Source organism: Platichthys flesus, chromosome 3 (genome assembly GCF_949316205.1).
Source record: "Platichthys flesus chromosome 3, fPlaFle2.1, whole genome shotgun sequence".
NCBI classification, from domain to species: domain Eukaryota; kingdom Metazoa; phylum Chordata; class Actinopteri; order Pleuronectiformes; family Pleuronectidae; genus Platichthys; species Platichthys flesus.
In genome coordinates, this window is record NC_084947.1 from 7,861,678 (window position 1) to 7,879,777 (window position 18,100).

General features: G+C 41.9%; 1 protein-coding gene across 2 annotated transcripts in view; it reads right to left on the reverse strand.

Moving 5' to 3' along the window:
- Positions 1 to 70: 70 nt before the first annotated feature.
- Positions 71 to 18,100, reverse strand: part of LOC133940445 (dmX-like protein 1) — a 44,635-nt gene continuing 26,605 nt past the window's right edge. Inside the window, exons 34-51 of one of the 2 annotated variants that reach the window (XM_062381643.1) lie at positions 16,223 to 16,344; positions 15,561 to 15,818; positions 14,929 to 15,131; positions 14,484 to 14,632; positions 14,198 to 14,283; positions 13,885 to 14,086; positions 13,462 to 13,579; positions 12,981 to 13,043; positions 11,100 to 11,186; positions 10,530 to 10,648; positions 9,850 to 9,997; positions 8,035 to 8,095; positions 7,501 to 7,628; positions 6,873 to 6,950; positions 6,618 to 6,709; positions 6,368 to 6,420; positions 5,910 to 6,127; positions 71 to 3,542 (exon numbers count right to left, since the gene is read on the reverse strand). In XM_062381643.1, coding sequence (XP_062237627.1) covers positions 3,309 to 3,542; positions 5,910 to 6,127; positions 6,368 to 6,420; positions 6,618 to 6,709; positions 6,873 to 6,950; positions 7,501 to 7,628; positions 8,035 to 8,095; positions 9,850 to 9,997; positions 10,530 to 10,648; positions 11,100 to 11,186; positions 12,981 to 13,043; positions 13,462 to 13,579; positions 13,885 to 14,086; positions 14,198 to 14,283; positions 14,484 to 14,632; positions 14,929 to 15,131; positions 15,561 to 15,818; positions 16,223 to 16,344 — 2,419 coding nt within the window. In that variant the 3' untranslated portion in view covers positions 71 to 3,308. The remainder of the gene's footprint in view (positions 3,543 to 5,909; positions 6,128 to 6,367; positions 6,421 to 6,617; positions 6,710 to 6,872; positions 6,951 to 7,500; positions 7,629 to 8,034; positions 8,096 to 9,849; positions 9,998 to 10,529; positions 10,649 to 11,099; positions 11,187 to 12,980; positions 13,044 to 13,461; positions 13,580 to 13,884; positions 14,087 to 14,197; positions 14,284 to 14,483; positions 14,633 to 14,928; positions 15,132 to 15,560; positions 15,819 to 16,222; positions 16,345 to 18,100) is intronic. The other variant, XM_062381644.1, reaches the window with a different exon arrangement.

Sequence of the window (18,100 nt, forward strand, 5' to 3'; positions counted from 1 at the left end):
TCATCAAACCCATGAACCCACAGAGATTTATCACCCGGATCGAAGCTTTAAAAATGAGAAAACAACTTGCTCATGTTGCATCATTTTTATTACATTTTCTGTTTTTAAAACATTGATTTTATACATTATCTTCATTATAAAATTAGAATCTTCTGATCAAATTCACATTTGTAAGATTGAGAAGAGTGAGAAAAAAAAAGGGAGGAAGTGAAGATTCAGTTCTTTTTTAATTTAGCCGAGTGAGGAAAACAAGAAGCAGGATTTGATTAAAAAATAGATTTTATTCTCCAGTTTTTGTCCGAGCAAACATGGTTTTAATTTTTGATAAAATGGATTTTATTCTCTCGTCCTCCTCAAACCTCTTTGATTCGTTGGGGAAACAAAAATCACAATCTTGTTATTCACGCCCACAAAAGGAACAAAAACATAAGAATCACATCCACCTTCTGGTCAGTTAGTCTATTATCCTAAATATGCACATGTTCCATAAATATTTGTATAGAATTATATTCTTCATAAAGTGGCTTCTGTCGTAATTACCTACTGTTTATCTACGACTAGTCATTAATACGCAGTTAATATGAGAAGCCTCGCTTGCGGATCTATGTATTTACACGACTGCAATAAATCTGCTTCATTTAAAAGCTTTTCCTCAGTTTATCCCTGAAATCAAAGCGAATGTACACTTGTCTCCCAGCAGCAGCACAACGGGGGGTCTGTGGGTCGTGTGAACGGATTATTATTACCCTCCTTCACGCTTCGCTGCTGCGGTCGCACCGGCCGAGCTCACACGTCCCAGCAGGAGCTGAAGGCAACGTGCTGCGTTCGGGTGATTTAAAAAAAAAAAAAAGAAAAAAAAAAAGACACTGTTGTGATGATAATAATAAAAACACAAAAATGTGATATTGTTGTGACTTGTTCCAAAACAAGTGAAAGTCAAACCAGATAAAGTTTGTCTGTTAATAAAGTGAATATTACTTCAAGAGAAACACTGTTGTTCCCGAGGCAGATTTCAATCACGGCCCAAGTGGAGAAGGAAAGTTTGGAGATGATGAAAGATGCATCGTCATTGGAAATAAAAGTTTCTGCAGGACACGACGAGAAATGCGTTAAAACCCAGAAGCTTGTTCAAAGTCTCCTGCTACATGTTCATCAGCTTAATCTCCAACAGGTCAGGTGCTCATGGTGTCCCACTGCTCCAACCAGAACCTCTAATTAAAGCTAATCTGTGCAATCTAACATCAGTAACAATCTGTAGCATCAGGACCAACAGCAGCAGCAGCTGTTGGAGAGTAAGGACACTTAATAATAATAATACCACTGATATAATCTAGGCCTGGATAAACACACCTCCTATGATATATTGTACTATTATGACTGACTCCTCTATCCAGCCTCGTACTTATCTGCTTCACAATACATCGAGTTCAGCTTAATCCTGATGTGCAAATGAAAGAGAACCGGAGCAGGAACGTTAGGAAACACTGGGCGACGGCACATCTGTAAACCTGGATCCAAGCCAGTAGGTTATTTTATTCACTTCCTGTCGTAGCAGGTGAGAAGACTGATAGTCTCATATGTGGCTGTTCAGAAGAAGCTAAAGCTGCAGGTTTCCTCTTTAACTGGATTGATGAAAATAGATTTGGGAGGCGTTTTATAATCTAGACTATTTAAATATATACATTCTTTTATTTATCGGGGTGTTTTTCAGGTGCAAAATGTTGAGCTAATCTCCGGGGGGGGGTACTATGTGGGTGACGGGTGCGTGCAAGTGCTCTGGAAGCAGCAGCAGGTGATTGGTTGGAGTTCCACACATTATAAGATGAATAAAACTGCAAACAACTTTGGAAATGAAAAAAAAGAAAGATCTGTTGTCAAAGCATCCAACGGTTTACAGGAAGCAGGAAATGCCACTTGAGAATTTGGTGTGATTTTAATTTTGTAAAATATAAAAACATACACCCTAACAAAAATGAGCAGGGGCCTGTGTTGTGGCTCATCCCATCAGAACGGGAAACTGTTTACAGAATAGACGAGGTCAAAGGTCACATCTGCTTGTGTAAAGGGAAAACTCGTGTTTAATGGAAACAAACCCAAAAGTAATGAAAGTAATAATTAGAAGGCCACTGCAAAGCCATGAGATTGTGCGACGTCTATAAATCAGCTGTAAAACTGCTAAAATGACTTAAACACGTTATAATGTCGTGATTCTGTTACATCATGACAGAGCTAGGCTAACTGTCTTTATGCTAAGCTAAGCAAAGCAAAGCAGCTAGCGACCGTAGCATCTTAAAAAAAACGAAGTGGCATCAATCGTCTCATCTATTGAATCCAAGAAAACAAAAAAGATATATTCTCTGAAATGTGAAACTGCTGTTTCACTTCCAGGAAACATGATGCGTCTCATAAATCTAACTTGTTCACTTCAACTCAGGCTGGAAAAGCCGATCAGCCACACGAGAGTGAGACGCAGTAACAGTGACATGAATCTGACGTCCTGTGATTCCTGTAGTGAGTCTAACGCCTGATCCTCCAGCTGAGCCGGTCGTTGTACGAGGGCACGAGAATCTGTGAGTGGATCGAATGTGCTTAGTAGGATTGTCCACTGCTCTGACGGCTGCATTGTGCTCAGGTTCAGGTTCGGCAGTGTCGTTCAGTCTCCACACGTCTCATCCCGTTAAAAGGATCATGTATCTGCGTGAGGCTCCGCCTCCATCGACTGAGCGCTCCAGCAGAGATTCAAGAAGAGCTTCCTCTATCGCAGACTCTTTCCTAACGTGAACTTAAGAAAAGCCGAAGCTCGGGCTCTTCAGCAGCTTCCTGCTTCTACAGCTTCACTTCCTGTGCAAATAAAGGCTCTGCATGTGCTCGTCCGCAGACGCTGACTTGGCAGTTTGTTTGGGTCTCCTGCTGGGTCGTCTTTATTCTGACTGAACGAGCCATCACGTCTTTACCCTGTGCCCACTTTAACTTCCACAGCAGTTTGAAACCTTTGTGTTTGGTCGACCAGACGCTAAGCTCCACACAGAGCCACAGATGGGATCATTTCACTCTCAGGGGAAAAACCTGAATCAGATGAAATACTCGCACTCTGTCAAAGTCTTTAACTCCTATGAATATTTCACCTCTTTCTTCCATGAAAGTCTTTCTTCATTTAAAACTTTTCAGAACACTAAGTCATCGTTTCTGTCTCGGCCTCGCTCCCCCAACATGAACCCGAGTTCAGGTATGAAGGAACTTTTCAGGACAGCTCCAGAAACGTTGCTCCATCATAAAACAAACTTCACATTATTCAGATCTGCTTCCGTCTATATGATGAATTTAACATCGTTCTTGAGGTTGTTGTTGTTGTTGTTGCCGACACTGTAGCGGTTGGGGAGGACCCTCAACTTCATGGTCCCATCGGCGCCGCAGGAGAAGATGTGATTGGCCGGCCCCACTTCGATCTGCATGACGCCCGTGCCCAGGTTCCTGAACAGCGACTGGCGGGCGTGCTCGTTTGGAAAGGAGAAGAGGAGACACTGCGTGGCCAGGCTCCAGACCTGAGGGGGGAGGAAACAACTTAATACAATAAGGAGACAATCGATGCAATGAAGATATATCATATATTTTATCATTTTAATCCTATGAAAAGACCAAAACTGAATTGATGGTAAGAAGGAGCCTTTAATTCGTTTATTTTATTCTGAGAAGATTCCAGACAGACCAACTTTTCACTGCTGCAGGAGAAACTTCACTGAAAAAGAACCTGACTCCTGTTTGGGAAACGTTTGCAAAACACATCAGTGTCTGTTTTAATCTGTTCTATGTTTTAGGGGCACAGTTCTAGTGACGTCAGTGTCTGCTGGTCAGTCGTTCTACCACCTTGGTCCAAACCATAGTCTGTACTTAATATAAGACTGACTCTTTTCTCCACTTCCTCCAACTATCCAGAAAGGAAGCCGATCCATCCTGGATACAAACGCTGCCATCTTGCCCTGATCACAGAAGCAATCTGCAGATGGAGCTGCTGCATCGAGGTTCCACTTCTACACGCTTGAAGTAACTAATTTAAACCAAACTTTACCAGAAACACGAACACTGGAGCAAACATCAGTGTGATAAGAAACTAATGAGAATGACAGAAATCCTTCTTGAGAAACATTTACATGTATTCTCAGTTTGGTCCATGTCCCACCCACTAACTTGGAGGAGGCAAGGTTTATGACCTATGCTGCAGCCAGCCACCAGGGGGCCATTAAGACGCTTTGGCTTCACTTTTGTTGAACTGCCATGTCGTCCATCTTTGACACAAGATTGTGTACATGCATGGTTTTTCCTCTAGTGCCACCTTAAGGGCAAATTCTACAATTCATGATTAAAGAGCCGACAGCACGGAGTAGAGTCTAAATCTAACGTTCAAATGATGTGTTGTTAAAGGTTTAGGACCAAATGATGTGCTCTTAGTGACAGACGGCGTCGGGATGATATAAAGTTTCTGCATTTGGTCTCTTCACATAATTTGTTGACGTTAATAAAAAAATGATTAAATATGAGCTCTGTTATCGTTCAAGTTGAATCGGCCCCAGAACGACAGCCTGGAAATTGTGAACACGAGATGAGCGTCCGCTGAGATCCATGATTAGCTCTGAGACACTTGCATTGTTTGATTCCTATTCCCAGCCTGGGAGCTTTATTATTTGATAAGGTTCTTCATAGACTTTACTCTGTATATATTAGTCAATCTTCCACTTCCACAGGCTCTAATCAAACCCTTTAAAAGCTTAGAAATTTGCAGCGCACCATGTGACATTTTCACTTGGCCGCTATACAATTAGCAACTTGAGATGAGTTACCATCGCACGCAGCTTCGGAGGATTTTTCTGAGCAATCAGGCAGAACCAAAGTCGTTTGAATTTCCAACAGATGTTTCACAGCAGCATTCCCAAAACATCTGCGTGACACAGTGGCTTCGTGGTCGGTGTGACAGCTGTGTGATCCAACGTGTTTGAGTCCAAACATTTAAGGAGATGAATTATAAAAAGATGGTCACATCTGCTGTTGGTCAGAACACTTTCCTGTAGCTTCTCACTTTTGAACATTTCGGTCTAAATCATTCAGACGATGTTTCTGAGCAGCTGCTTCAAGTGCGCCGTTGTTTTCTAGCGACTTTAACTGCTTCCCTGAAATTTCATGGGAGGGGCCTCGTGTGACAATGCAAATGGAGTCAGTTGCTCCAGACGTTGAAATGTAAGAGTGAGTGCATGTGAAAATACAACTGGGAAATATCTGGAAACTTCCCAGCGAGTGAGTGGACACGTTGATGATGTTTAACACGCACGACGGATGCAAAGTTAAAGTAAACAAATATCTCAGGATGAAAAAGTGTCGTACAGGAATTGTTTTCCACAGAGGAATTTATACATCCTCTCCTACCTCCTCCTGCTCCAACCAGACACCATCCTTCGCCTGAACTGTTCTGTAAAAGTCTCTATTGTTGTGAACTCATCTGACCCAGACCATCTCCTGCTGCTTCTTCTTATGTGGAAGGCAAAACACAGCTTTTGATAGGGGGTCTCTGTCTCCACGGATGAGTGCGACAGTCGATGTGCAGGAGACAGGAAACATTCACACCTGGGTGCAGGACTGTTCTGTCTGGGATGTGCTCACTCTGTGCAGCGGACACCCCCCACTGCTTTAACCTTGGAAATGTTATGAGAAATTGACTCCCTGCGAAAGTCCCTCACGGAGCAAACTGACCTTGAATGTCCCCAAAAAACACTATTAAATATTCATATTTAAAAAAGGAAAGATCCATCAAACTCCCCTATCATTGTTATGGAGTAATACTCTAATCCTTATCAGTATTAGTGTCTTTAATTGCCTTCAGTAACGTGGGGATGCAAAATAAAAAAGGTCAGCGAGGATACCTTGATGTTGCCCTCAGCCGATCCACTGACGAAGCAGTCCTCGATCACGTCGACGGCCAGAGCTTTGACCGGAGAGTCATGGGCCTGGAAGCTCTGCCGCTGGTGCCTCTGGGGAAGCTCCAGGACGCTGATCCAGCCTTTCCTCCCGCCTGTGAGGAGCAACTGCTGTCGGGGGGCCATGGCGAGCACGGTGGCGCCCGACTCATGGCAGCAGAAAGCTGAGGAGGAAGAGGAGGAGAAACAGGGAGGATGAGATATCTTCTTGGAATGGGACGGACAGACAACCCGAAAAACAAGATGCATCTGGCCTCTAGGCAGCAAAGAGTCAACGATGTTAAACAAAAAGGAAATGATTATCAGAATCGCTGTAGATTCATTTCTATTGAACAAATACTTGATTAAACAGATTCAGTGGTAAGATGTTGAAAATAAGCTGATTTTGCAAAGAGGTGTCTTACCGTGTGCGAGGCTGTTAGCAGGAGTCACCAGAGTGTCCCACAAACACACGTTCCTGGAGGAAGTCAAACATAAACACGTTACTGTCCAGATTCCAACATTTGCATCACGTCATACATGCATGCATCATTATTCCTGTCGGCCACAGCAAGGAGAAGACAAATTGAGCAGCCTTCAAGTGTGAAGGGGAAATTCATTGAGGAGGAGTGGAGCCACAAATCCTCTTCCAAATCCTCTTTTTTTTTTTTTTACCTGTTGTCTGTTGAAAGACCTGCAGTGGCGATGAGAGAGGAGGAGCCCACGAAGACGAAGTCGTGAGCCGTCTTGTTGTGGCACTGCAGCGTCTGGCAGACAGCAACACAACGGATGGTGAGTAAAAGTGACAGTAATCGAGACGCAGGAGAAGAGAAAGAAAAGATTAGAGAGACAGGAAGAAAGCAGAAGGACACCGAGGTGGAAAATACATTCTGCAAAAACAGAACTGAATCCGCTCTTCACATTTCTTACCAGGAAGGGTTTGGGTGCATTCCCACTTGTGTTGGTCTGCCAGAGACTCAAACCTCCATCAGCATCTACGATACCGAACTGCACAAACATTCAGAGATGAGTTTGCTGATATGAAGACAGAGTTAATCCTTCATTCAACTACAGACACACAGACACACAGACACACATCACCCTCAGTTTGCACACAACTGAGACCCATCGTTCCCCTTCAGGTTAGGGTTAGGGTTAGAAAAAAATTTCAACGGCCTCACAAGATCAAGCTTACATAGCTACAGTCAAGAGCTCTGCATGTCCCGTCCAACCGAATGATTTTACAATATATTTAACTCCTGGTCACAGCAGGCAGAGAGGGTGGTACTGGCACAGGAGCGGCACCATCTGAGAGTATTATTAGCTGGAGGCGAGTGCCTGAGGTCAGAGCGATGAGTCACTCAGATGAAGAACAATGTGCGCTGAAGACAAACTCCCCGCTGCGGCTCGTGTCTGATCGGTGCAGTTGTGAGCCGACTTGTAAAAGTGTTGTTCAATCCGACAGGCGCACACATCATGATGCAGTCGGCCTAGGCTAAAAACAATGGGACATGTGTGCCGGTGACGGCCTGTTCTCAGCCTCGCTCGGCTTTGTTACCTTGTTGCCTTGGTGGTTGAATCGTATCCTGGTGACTCTGGAGTTGCCGGGACTTCTGAAGCAGATGATCTGCTGGGAGTGACCCCACTCGAACATCCGCACGCTGCCGTCCTGAGCCCCCGTCAGGTCTGGTCCACGGGAAACAAGAACATGAAATCAGGTTTTGGCTTTTCCCCCCAAATTATGAGTTTAATAATTCATGAAGGAATAATTAAACTCTATATTTTGCACATGATTCAGCAAACCTTACATCTTACGATCAGCATCACAAAAGCCTCACAAGTGAATCCCCACTGTGCGGTTTAACTGAATCTACAACAGACTGTGGGGCTCAGTCATCCTTCTTTAAATCAACAGCAGTACCGAGGCCAGAGGAAATAAAACGTTGCCTCTCGCTAAATATCTGCACAGCAGAACCTGTATCAGCTGATGTAATCACCCCCAGAAGCCTCCTCTCTTTTCTCACAGAGAAAAATCATGATGTCAGGATAGAACATTTCATTTCTCTAATCCACTCACAGACATTTTACTTACAGTAAGGCAGTGTGGGATGCGAGGTCATCCTTCTCACATTATTGATATTTCTCTTGATCATCTGGGAGAAGTGAAGAGGAGGAAGAGGAGGAGGAGATTCTTACTGAACTTCAATATGGCAAACAGTCATATTTTACATCAGGGACACTGTACACTGCTGTTCAACAGTGCAGAGTTACAGAAAGTTGCAGGATCTACAGCCTTTGAACAGACACTGAATACTATGTGTAGCCGGCTGCATCCGTCATTTTGTCGTTCAGACATAAAGAGGATGTGTTATGAGTTTGTCTGCTGTATGAGAAAGGAAGCAGAGTTAGACAGTAACGACAGTTGTTCTATCATCACATATAGAATAAATTGCCTTAATAGCTCGGTGACTATTTTCAACCCTGTATTATGACGGGAGGCCAAGAAGGCAGACATCAACGACTATGTCTTCCAACAGTGCTATTAACAAGTATCTCTCTTTCCATACCACAGTTCTGCTCGTCATTAACCCCAGGGCTGCAGAATCTGCTTCTACTGGTCTTCTCTCGTTCCATCTCCTTGGCCTCTCTCCCTTCCCTTGCCCACTTCTCTCCTGTAACCCCTACGAGTCGCAGATCATGGCGCCTTGATAAAGTCACTTGACGGATTCAAGATGTCACAGGTTCAACACAGAGCCACCTGGAGCGCTTCAACTTCAGTCCAAAGAGCGGACTTTGAATTCTAGTTTAGTGATGATAGATTAAAAACTTAAAGATTATGATCTGTAACAAATACAATCATTTTCACATGCAAGTTAAAGTCTGCAAGTCTGGATATTCATGGGTTTAAGGGTTTTTACAACTGAGCCAAAGAAGAGAACCTAAGTTTTTCTGTCTCAGCTGTTTTTCTTTCTCACTGTGGGAACTATTGGGTTTGTCTCTATAACCTTGTAAGGTCTCCACCTCACTCCGTTAAACGTCCTGAGATAATGTAAGTTGCGATTTGCTGCTGTACGAATAGAGCTGAAGTGAATTGTATTCTGCTCCAACCTTGAGCAAACCTCCCGACTGAGAAATAATCACGATGCAGAGCGGCTGTCCAGACAGCATATCGAGAGCAATGAGCGAACTGGGTAAATATCAACAAACATGACACACTGCTGCTCCATTCAAAGACACCGCAACCACCAGAACCGAATCGATCTCCCTCCACACTGCTCTCGCCAAGTTTCACTGCTTTGGAGAAACAGCTTTCACAGACTTTCCATTAAAAATAGCAAGATCTGGCCTCACAAGCTGTAGCAGTCAACAGCATCATAATGCCTTAGTAAATCAATGAGGACATCTTGTGTTTGCAGCCACGAGGCTTTTAAGCCACTGAGCCCAGGCAAAGACAAATTAGCAGCTTCAGTTATTGTCATTTTATCATCTGCTGGTTGAAGAAGTTGAATCAAAAAGCAATGTGTGTTATATGATTAAATATTGTGACACACAAACAGCAACACCTTAGCTCTACTGCTGTTAAGTTGTATTCTGCACTATGGAGGCTACGACAAGAATCAGTTAATGACTGAAAACGTTTAAATCATCTGTATATATTCTAGACAGAAATAAGAAATATAAAATGATCCAGCAGAGACAAGAAAGATGAAGCTCATATTTCATCACTGAAGAGAAGTTGAATGCAAATTAAGAAGCAAGAGAAGTCGCATCATGTTTGATCTTTTCTCCAGTCTACAGCGTCATCGCCATGACCAGCTCCTAGTCTTGGGTGTGCCTCCACCAGACAACTCCTGCTGACTCAGATGTTATCATCTATAACATCTCATCACACAGGTGTAGAACTCACCATGGCTGCCCCCCGGCCTGTCTGCATACCTCCCAGCCACGGCATGTTGATGGGTGTACCAGGGCTACTGTGGGTGTACGGCGTGGTGCCATGGAGGGCGGCGAAGTCGTCACGTGCATGGATCACCAGGAAGTCATCACCTCCAACACTACACACAGAACATTAATAAGACAAACACTATCATGACACAACGTCAAAATTCAGGATGTTATTCAGAACGGATGTAGAGATGTTCAGTATAGAAAGACAGCAGGATTTATTTGATTTAATGATTTCAAAATAACCCATTTCAGCTGGTGGTTTCTTGTTTGCAGGACAATAGCTGGTTTGTGCAGTGTGCATGTATTGAGCTATTCAGACTAGAAGAATAACATATTGACAGAAAGACCCCTTTTTTGTTCTGAGATTCTATAACAATCTCTCGAATAGAAGCAGCTACACGCACACACACAAATACATATAGATTGAGGTGTGCACTCATACATACATGTATGTTCACCACCTACACAACCTTGACTGAACCAATCACATGGTCCCATGCCCACACTCTATTTAGCTCTGTTGGGTGAAAAGGAGAGTTGAGGGTGAAATGGTGAGTTGATGTTAATCATCAAGTACAGTCAGTACACGCACATGCATACACACACACACACACACACACACATAGATTGCCCTCTTACCCTTTGGTTTCGGCATCATCGTCGTCTATCCATGTCATAATTTGTGTGGCCAAGATGGACGACACATCCAGCTCCTGAATGTCATGTGTGGAGGCCATGACTAGACAATTACGATTTGCCTGTGAGAACAGACAGCAACAGGACATTGTCAAAAGGGGAGTGAGGGAGGGAAAACAGAGGATGTATTTGCAAAATTGGAAAAGTTAGAAGAACAAGGAGGACGGACTCTTCTTAGTCACAAATATCCATTTGCTTAGGGATTAACTGGCTCTGCATTGTTCAAGTTGATAAAACTAATATTTCAATATTTAAGCAACGAAGAAACCTACGACCATATGTCTATGCATTTAATGTTCTCTCTCAGTAACTAACATAGATTTAATACAGACACTAACACACATGCTTCCACAGTAATAACTAAACAATTGGAATCATATACATTAAGATGAATGTGGACATGGTGAGGTGAAAATAGAAAGACCATTATAGGTCTGACAGACTGTTTCACTGTTTCAGCTCAGGGCTTCATTGGTTTATCTGTGCTGTTCAATGACATTGTAAAAGTTGTACCTTGTTGATGGCAAAGGCTGTGATGATGTCAGATTCTTTGTGGATGATGCGTGCTTTTCCTCCAGGGCTGCCCTGCTCGGATCCAGTCTGCACATAAACACATACAACAATAACATCAAAATGCATATTCAATGATCCCAGCTGAAACATTGGTAAACATGTCTTGCCTGCAGATACAATTCTCTTCATGCTACAGAACTAATGACCTGACAAGATCCAAGGGAGGGGTTAATAAAAAAAAAAAAAATGTCTAAAATTGAAGATAACAGAGCGGATGTTATAAAAGAATCAAGCCTCTAGCCGGACTTACTCTTTGTTTTCTACACTATGTAACAGTTTCACTCAATGTTTTTGCCTTTAGGAGAAAACATGCGAAGTGCGTCAGACCACACTATTAACCACTGCAGCCAACATGTATTAAGTAGGTTGTGCCATTCGAAAGCACGAACACAACAACCCCTGAGCGAGGGGCACAAGCTCACACTGAACCATATAGGTCCTATGGGGTGTATGCAGTAGCAGCTAAGTGTACTATACTGTGTCTTATCTCTTATATTCTGATGCCCAAATAGCTGAAAACGAGACACGCATCCTTTTAGCACAAGACTGAATTAAAGTCTTTGCTGTATTATTCAAGAGGAAAAGACCACGTCTTTCTCTGTCAGACGGAATTAAGTAAAACTTGACTTGCAGAAACCTAAATATGGTGGTTTGGCATTTTTGCAGAGAACACACTCAGATTCACTGCAACAGTGCTGGGCTCATTAATCAGAAGCTATTCAGCTTCATAGCTTGTCCTCTGAGTGGGTTAATTAACACAGAGCCAAATGGAGTTACTATAACATGGCAGTCTGCACAGCAAGAGCCAGAAGATTAGAAACCTCTATGAAGCATCAGTGTAGAGTGCAATTTAAGATGTATGGCTCACGTTCACATGAATATTTAGACGGCTAAATGCAAGTTTAATATCAAACATTCATAGTTCATAGCCTTGAAAATACGCAGACTGCAATACTGTCAAGTTCACAATTTGAATGTTTCCAAGATTATATGTGACAGGCCACATTTACTATTCTACTGTAAAAGGTAAATAAACGATACACGATGTACTTGTTTCCTTTAGTATGTGATGTTCAGATTCAGAAGGTTTAACAACATCTATATAGAGAATGATTCTGTTTTTTCAATGTTCTCGTCAGAAGAAAACCGATTTCAATGATGAAAACATCACAGATGATTTCATCACTGACAAGTCTGATGTTGCATCACCACTTTTTTATGAGCATGCTGCAAAACTCAGATAAAAAAATGCATTCTTGTTGGGAACGTATTTCATGTTACAATACCTTTGATTGTATGATTCAGACTGATGATTTTCTGCATGTCAAAATGAGGCAACCTTACATGAGAAATAAACAGTTGCCAATGCTAATACAACCAGCTAGTTTTTATTTCCCATTATCTAATATTGCAATGTTTTTCCCAACCCCTCAGGGCTGAGTCATTTTAGTATCAGTGCCAATGCAATACGTTATTCTGCAGTTTTGCACAATTTAGATATGTATTTATTAAGATAAATAAATAGATGCAATAAAATAAGATAGAATAATAACAAAAGCAATCATGTCAAATGTGGTCTTAAAACAATCACAAAATTGACCTTCATTAGTTTTGAAACGTGTATTAAACCCACATATATATTAATAAAGTCTACATTTAAGACAACAAACATTCAAAAGGATCAAGAATAATCGTGAACTATTTGTAATTGTTTCCCCAAACTATTAAATTAGAAGTTCTGCGAAAGGTTCTGAGGTTCAGCTCGGGTCCATCCCCACTCCAACATCGCTCATTTACTATAATTATCTAAAGCAACAGTACCTGATGGTTTCCTGTTTCCTCCACCACTGAACATTTCATATTGCCAGTCTGGTCCTCGACCGACTTTAATGAGTTGGGGAAGCAGCATGGGGCAGACACATCCACACATAAACAAACACACACACACACAACACATAACAAACCAGTGACGAACCATGCAAACACACAGAAACTGAATTATTGTAATGTTAATCAAACAGGGTGTAATTATTTGAATTAAATTAAAAGCATCTTCATGCAACTGGAGGCAGTAATAATACATGTGTTTGGCATGCGGGACAAAAAAAGCACAAATGTGCCAACAGAGATGTAAAAGCAATAACACTGCAGTTTGCCTGGGGGGTAAATACAGAGATGTGCTGTAGTATTTAATCATAACAAACAGTTAATGTGTTATTCAGTGTCAATTAATACAATGTGCTAGCTATGCAACATGGAGACAGTTCATGCAGGGGGGTTGCATGGTGTAAACATGGTGTACCTCGTTGGGGTCCCGTTTTTTGGTGAAGATATTTCTAATGAAAGTCTCCTGCACTTCCTCCTGCTTGACCAGAAACTGCCACAAACGTTTCACCGGCAGCGCTGAATGATGGTTGGTTCTGGAAAGAATAGAACAACTCGTGCATGTTAACATTAATGCTCATTTAATCCGTCAGTTTACTGAAGCAAAACCAAATGTGTTAAAAAATGTTATTTTTGAGTCGAGCCATTGGTGCTGGTGTGGAAAACATTCACATCTGGTGCTTAAGGCGAGATACAGCAGATTCAAATGCACAATGTAGTTCTACCAAGAACGATAAATTCCTACAGTGCATTATATACTTATTACACAACCCCAGAAATATGTGTTAGATAGATACATCTATGACTTAAACAAATACTCAGGTGCAGATCTCAGTGTTACCTGAATGGGGTGTTGGACGGCTCAAACAAGACCTTGTGTCTGAGCAGAGCGGGGCCGGGTGTGGCAGTTTCATCCTGGAGCCGTGTGGAGATGTATTTGGAAGGAGGCCCTCCAAACAGCTCCAGTCTTTTCTGCAGCACCTGCTCCCAGCGCTGCAGCGTCTTCAGCACAGCGTGACACAGAGGAGAGCCCACAGGCAGATCTGTGTTAAACAGGCGCAGGCAGACACAGGACAGCAATAAGATTAGCTCAGACAGAGACTCTCATATACCTCCTGAACATTAGTGCATCAGTGGGTAGGTGGTGTAGTTACCTAATAGATCATATCCTGCCATTGGGTAAAAGGACTTCAGATTGACCAACACCAGCTGAACCATTGACAGCCGCATTAAACACCAACTAAAAGAAGAAGACGTTACAAATCAGAAACACTTCGGAACAGAACACTGTAGAAGGGTTCAAAGTTTCTTTAAAAAAGTGTTAGTGAGAGTCTGTAGACAGACATTTACAGCTGAAGAGACAAGTTCTCTTCAGTCAGCTTGAAAATGAGGTGATTGTGAGTGCCTGGTGTCAGTTTGCTTTTATATCTACTCAGTTACCTGTATGAATTGTGGTTTGAATGCTCTCTCCGCGGAGAGTTGGGGTCAAAGACGTCTTCAAAGTCATCGTCATCCTCGTCTTCATCCTGACTGCCATGGCTGTCCTCAGAGTCGTACTCTATTCTGTTTTCTGACGGTGGCAGCAAAGGCTAAATGATGCAAGAGCGCAATAACAGACATTAAGAGGTGGTTAATTAAACTGTTTAAAAAACAGTGAGTGTCTTTATCTTTCATTTAGTGCTTGAGTAGATGTCAATTATAACAGCAGGTGATCACACCATCAGGTTTATTTGCATAGTCATAATATAATCAAACCACATATTAATCCTGATAATGAAACATCATCCAAATGAAAAGCCAATTTACTCAGGCTAAACTCAGAAATGTAGCAAAAGGGAGTTGATACAAAAGGGCCATGTTTTAACTGCTGTTTTTTTTTTTTTACCTTGGCAATAAAATAGTCCCAAATGCTGAGCTCCGGAGGAACAAATCTTTCTTTAAAGATGGAGGCAGCCTCTTGTTCCACTACAGGGACATGCCTCGGACTGGATGGTCCCTCCCGCTCTATCCCAGACTCCTCTTTGGATCCACTGCGCGATGTCCGAAGCCTGAATCGTCTGGACTTTCTGTCTGAGCCGCTCGGAGAAGCTAGGGTGCGAAGAAAAAGTGTCACAATATCATACTTATGATTTCAGATGCCATCAAGCTCACACACGCCTTTTAAAATCTTATAAAACATATATTTTTTTACTTTAGTCAATCAAATTACCTTTAAATATAAAAACTATAGAAAAGAACAACATTAAGTTCTAAATACCTACAATATCTGAGATAAACAGGAGTTACAATGATATTACATCAGGTTTCCTCTGCCATCCAGAGAGCAGCAGCAAAGAGAGAGTGATCGAAACAGCTCCAACACTAATCGGTTAATGGATTTCACTATGACCCACAGCCGGGAACCCAATTAATTTAGCAGGAGTGATTTAATTTAGCTACTGGGTCACTACAAAGAGAAAGACTCCACACACACAGACAAACACCCACTGTCAGACAGAAAACCAGAGAAACAATCACCTGGAGGGGGTGTTCCTGTCGGGCTGTACGGTTTCTCCATGACGGGGATCCGGGCACCTCCTCCGAACACTGTTACCCAGAGATTGCCGTTGAGAGGGTGGGCCATGATGCGAAACAACTCGTTGCTGGAGTGAGTGGCCATGCCGTGAACAAACAGACTGAGGTATACGGCAGTCAGGATCTCGCAGAGCAGCACGGCCAAGCCTGGCTGGCTCTCCTCGCCTGCTGAGCTCAGCAGACGGATCAGAGAGGCGATACCTGCAGAGAGGGATGAGTCAAGGAGAGCAAGAAGATGGCAGCATCTGTAAAAGCCCTTCAAACGACAAGTTATTTTTAAGAGTTGACCAAAATACTTAGCTGGCTAAATCAATGACGAAAACACTAGAATTCACAAATAACAGAAGAAGGCAACATTAAATCTGTAATTGACTAATAATCTGGACTTGAAAATACTTTCTAGCAAATGCAATCTTTGTTATTGTTCAAGTACTGTTAGGTGAAAAACTAAAGTGAGTATTCACCCGTCTTTTGAAATAAGACTTTATTCATGAGAGGATTTTAGCTTTATATTGTTTTGTTATATTCCTATTGTAGCTCGGTGCTACATACAGGACAGGCAAGTTGTTGTTTTTGGTCTCCTATTTGTCTCTTGGTTGATTTACCTGGCCACTGTGCAGGAGAAGTGTTGGGCTGAACGGACTCGTCCACGCTGACAGCTCTGACCGGCGGTTTCTGAGACAGCAGCACACTCTGGTAAACAATCCCGGTGAAATGGTTCACATGGCTGTTGGAGATTAAACAGATGGAAGAAATGGAGCCAGTGGAGTCAGTCAGACGGCACAAAACAAAACATTTAGGAAATTCTGTCCTGACAAGTGAAATAGAAAAAAATAAATTGGGTTAGGTGCTATAAATATATTATGTCTAAAAGTCTTATTTTAAATGTTATAACTTTATTCTGAATTCTGGGAAACAACAGTTTCTAAGAAAGAGGCACCCGAGTCAAACTGTTCCATCAAGACATGAAATACTAATGAGCTGCAGCTCCTGTTATGTATTGCCTGTCTATGCTGTTCAGTAAAAGAGAATTAAAGCGTCATGATGAAGAACTGTAGTACTTTGATGCTTCACATAGATGTAACTATTGTTTATTTATTAAAAGTCAAACAAATACAACTTAGAATAAACTTAAAAGAGATGAAAATGCATCAAAATACCATCAGCAACACTCAACCCCTGCAACCTACATCAGGAATTAACCTCTAAAAAATTAACACTCATTCATTCTCTCACTCACAAGCGGGAAAAATATAAACAGAAACACAATGTCATCAAACCTCTGCAGCGAAACACCAGGAGAGTTTATTTCATAATTACCACAACAAAGAGAGAGTTACATTTCAAAAAGGTTTGCTAATTCAGCCAGAGTGTTGAAGTCCCAGCAGTGTGTGATAGATAGCTGCTTATGTACATGTGTTGAGTAAATAGAGGATAAGATGTAAAACCATCTGCCCATTTAATCACGTGGCTAGGCGTAGAGCGAGGTTTGAAATATCCAGTTCAGAGAGTTTGCTCTGTAAACATGAATGAATGTTTCCTCTCTTATGTTTAAAATTCTCCCTCTCTGACACAGAATTTAATTGAAACTAGCAGTTCTATCTGTGGTGTCACAGCACTGTGGCTTTTAAAGTCCCAGCCTGGTCAAGCGTAAGTTAAAAATAATGATGTACAACATCGAGCAATATGGCAGAACCTTGATAGGAACCCAGCACAGCTGTATACCAGATGGGCTTTATTAAAAAAGAAGAAAAAAATCCCCCACACACAGTTTAATTCCTACTGGGTTGCTGTCAAAGTGATTGGGAGTTGTGGTACACCCGCATCCTAAATGAACAATGATCCTTCCATCTGCCAGAACCAGAGATCAAATTAAGTATTTAAAATAAGAATTATAAACAGTAGCCTCGCAGCTTTCATAAATTATTTTCAACGAGATCAAAACAGACAAGAGACTGTGGTATTTATAGTTTGTACACTTCCAAGATGTTTTTCCTTCGCACAAATCACATTGATACAGAGCTGTGTAGAACCAGCATTAAACCATGTGTTAGGATGATTGTTCATAAAGAAAATTGAAGACATCTTGAAAATGATGGTCCACTTTTGTCATAAATTTGTAGTGTTTGACTTGAACTGTATTCGTGCACAACCCTCTCATTACACAAGGACGCTTGGTTACCAGCAGCCATATCCTTCCTCCTTAGTTCTTATTATTCTGCTCCAATAAGCCCAAAAATCCTCCAACAGACACAAACGCAAATGTAACCAGAGGACTCAAATTAACATTATTTTAGTCTGCATTGTGTTCACTCAAATGACAGTGCTAAGAATAGGGAAATAAGAATCAGATCACTCGCGACAAATAAATAATCCAGTGGCACCGTTAATGGAATCGTGTCAAGGTGAATGTGATGTGAAACTAAAAAGTTCTATCAAAGTTAAGCATCACCATAAGACATATAAAGAATTCAAGAATCCTG